The 3,707-nt window shown below is 34.6% G+C and overlaps 1 protein-coding gene across 1 annotated transcript in view; it reads left to right on the top strand.

The window, feature by feature from the left end:
• The window catches only part of LOC125025432, a 39,782-nt gene extending 37,622 nt beyond the window's left edge, over positions 1 to 2,160 (top strand). Inside the window, exons 5-7 of the mRNA XM_047613442.1 lie at positions 1 to 32; positions 525 to 650; positions 827 to 2,160. The exon at positions 1 to 32 is cut by the window's left edge and continues 118 nt beyond it. Of these exons, the coding sequence (XP_047469398.1) occupies positions 1 to 32; positions 525 to 650; positions 827 to 957 (289 nt within the window). The 3' untranslated portion in view covers positions 958 to 2,160. The remainder of the gene's footprint in view (positions 33 to 524; positions 651 to 826) is intronic.
• Positions 2,161 to 3,707: the final 1,547 nt, after the last annotated feature.

Raw genomic sequence — 3,707 nt, forward strand, 5'->3', positions numbered from 1 at the left:
GAGTTTCATTGAAAACATCACTCTCTTGCAAAGTGAGTCGAGCTGTTGAATTTCGAATTATTAGGTCTATTCCATATTTAACGTTGTTTTACCCCTTTTTTATTTTGCTGAGTAGCGTAGAGTATGCTGAACGTTCTTTATTTATTCCAAAGACTATCTTTAAAGGAAAGCCTTATCTAACGTTTTCTTCACTTAAAAATTGCATTGAATGTATTGCAAAACGCCCAACATGCTCTTAGTCGCTTATGAATAAAACAATCGAATTTCACTACTTTTGATGACCAGCGTAGAGTATGCTGGACGTTCTTACTTTATTCCAAACACTATCTTTAAAGGAAAGGCTTATCTAACGTTTTTTTTTCACTTAAAAATTGCATTGAATGTATTGCAGAGCGCATAACGTGTTCTTAGTCGCTTATGAATTTAAAAAACAACAACGCACGTAGGGTGTCCTGTAATTAACAACCTGCGACTCATTCAGTGGCCACGAGTCCATAGGTTTATTGTCCTTGGTCATTTTACAGATGTTCTGATGTACCATATCGTTCCTGGAGCTTACTTCAGCGAGGGACTGAGAGATGGGACGTGGCTACCGACTCTTGCTCAGGAACAAGAGTTGCAAATGAGAGTTACTTCCGACGGATACACGCGTATGTTCAAATATCTCAAGTGCATTCGAATATTAATGAAATTGAAGTCTAATTTCAGACGAAAACTTGTTCATATTAAAGGCAAATAGATATATAATAGTGCGAATTGATATCCAAAGGGTCAGAGTACCTAAATTATATTACAATTCTCATTTCATTTATTCTCTTCCCTACAGGTCGTCTTGCTGGTGTTGGAGGAACAGCCAATGTGATAAAGCATGACATCATCGCCACAAACGGAGTCATCCATGTTATTGACACAGTGTTACGACCTGAAAAGGAAACTCCTATATGCGGGCACTTCTGATAAAAATTAATCGCGCTAATGGATTCTTCAAATATTTGCTCTTTAACCTGGTCTACATGTTTATAATGGAGAAATGTCATTATTCGTAATACTCAGAGAGACTGCTGTGCAACAGGTCCGTTTTGTTCATATGGAAATTACCAAGTCTTGGGGATAGTCTTAAGGATATGGTGACCTATTCCGCATTAAGTGTATTCTGGATATATTGTTCTAAATATGGGGGGTTAGTAAGCAAAATACGAGAAACGAAAAGAGTGTAGACGCCAGAACAAGCTTGCCATGTATCTTCTTATTTTCGGGTAAAACCACATCTCTCCTTGATGGAGTAGATTGAATAGTGTCTCTGTTGCTGATCATTTTCAGTCTAACGTACTGTGATGAGAAACAGCATGTGTAACTTGTACATATATTAATTGTATAAAGATTTTTTGTCATAGATTGATATATGTAGTGTACTATGTAGTATTTTTAAGCCAGTGAATATCAGAGTATTATATATATGATAAACTGTCGGTTCACACAGGATGCTTGCTCGGTCTCCGTTCTAGAAGCTTCTAAATGTGGGAAATCTTTGTTTAAGTACAAAACTGTGAATACAGGCCTTTCCGCACATGAGATTTCCTTTTATGTGCTGTCCTGTGACTATCATTTTCTCTGTGTTTCAATCCTGTGTTTGTTCCTCAGTTTATCGTCATATCAGCGAAGAAAAAATACTATAAACGAATGCAATCAGAAGCAAAATGTAATCAAATTCTGTATTTTAGTCGATATTTTTGTTACTTATTATTTCTCCTCTATTTCATTGTCGTTTCGTGCTCATCCTTTGTTAACTTTAAATATGTTATATAGAGCTATGTGTCTTTCTTTTCTTTTCTTTTTTTCCATTAGGGATTGTTTTACTCTCCACTGTTTTGGAAGCCCAGTCTTTTCCATTTTTTTGCCAACCTCAAAATTTCTTGCAGAAAAAAATCTGACTAAATTAATGATCAAGGAAAATTTATATCCGATTTCATTTTTAGGTTGTGATTTATAAAGGATTTCCCCATTTCTGTCTGTCTTTTAGATGGTTGGTGGATGTATTCATAAAGTCAAAAAAACAAATGGAATTGTTAGCATAGAATTTTATCTATTATGCTCTGCCATTTGTCATATTTCTTGTTTGTATAGATGTATTATTCTAATTTGAATAAATATTTTATGATATTTTTAGTTTTTCTTAACCAAATTGTTGATAATTGATACCAAATTATTGTTTTCAAACTAATTTTAGATTCCTACCAACTTCACTTACGTATCCAGAAAAAAATCTCTAACAATGGCTCCCTACCTTTTTGTGTTACTTCAGTTTGCCTTCCCAATTTAACCTTTCACCTAAGTTATCAGTTCTAAATTACAGATTCCACCAGTGCCACTTCACCTTTTAAGCCAGTTCCCTCTGTCAGATTTAATGTTCAGCTAGTTCACCAGTCCCAGTTCTCTATAACCATTTAAGTCGTAACCAAATATCTCCCTCAACCAGTTCACCCAGCAAATTTTATTCCTTTGAATAGTTCATCCATTCTGATTTATCTTTTAAGACAGTTCACCCATCCTCTTTCACCTTTCAGTCAGTTCCCTTGTCCCAATTACTTGCCCACTTTGTCTGGTCATCCCATTTTCCCATTCCTTGTGAAAGGGGGGAAGGATAGCCAAAGCTGGAAATATAATCACATAAAAGTCTATCATTACATTAGTTTAGCCAACTGACTGGCAGTCACGTCACTTGAAATTATTATTAATAACAATATCTTTTCAATGACATTGATAAGACAGGTATCGTTGTTGTTTTTCCTTGCCATAACAATGTCCTTACAATTTGTTATATATAGAATTAAGTGCAGAGTATTTATACTGGTATGACAGGTAACGTATGACAGACACTCTGTGTGATATCACCGTCAATCTTCGTTCACCTCACCGACAAATGGCTATTACTTTCAGCATTCGTCCTTTACTGTTATTCATTTGGATTAGACCCCATTTAAAGGTTCTGGAAGTCCTCATTAAAAGGGTTGCTGGATAAGGAGTACTTCTTGAGTGATCTGAGAAAATACTAGTAATGTATTGTTATCATGACAAGGGGGCATGTATAATTTGTTTTTTGCAAGTCAGATGTTTTCGTTTGAATATATTTCGGTAAATATAAATATTTTTTTCGTTTACAGATCTTTATAGGATTTGGTTCCTGTTTGTGTTAATAACTTCTATAGTACTTGCTGAACTTATTGTGTCGTTGATATATAAATTAGTGCTTGAAAAGCTTGGTTTCCATCTGTTTGATTATTAGTCATAGTCGTTCCTACATACATTTCCAATGGGTCATCTAATATCTCAAAATAGCCTGAAGGATGCTACAAACATTTACCTGCATGGTATATATAGGTAAGGCAAAACAAGAAAACATTGGAATGACATCCACTTAAAATGTGCAATGTGCTTTGTATTAATTGTATGGAATTAAGTTTACTCCTTTAGCCATGAGACAATGCAATGCTCTGATGGCTGCAGCTACTGTCAATGAATAAACCAAGTACCACATATAATATGATACCTTCACTTTGATACTTCTTTTTTCAGGTAAAGATTCTGAAAAATGGACAGTGCTATATATATTTCTACACTACAGTATTTGTAATCTACAATGATCATTCTGAGTGCAATATGTATATCACCTAGTAAAAAGATATTCAGTGGTAAAACAAAATTACAAA

Source organism: Penaeus chinensis, chromosome 5, assembly GCF_019202785.1.
Source record: "Penaeus chinensis breed Huanghai No. 1 chromosome 5, ASM1920278v2, whole genome shotgun sequence".
NCBI classification, from domain to species: Eukaryota; Metazoa; Arthropoda; class Malacostraca; order Decapoda; family Penaeidae; genus Penaeus; species Penaeus chinensis.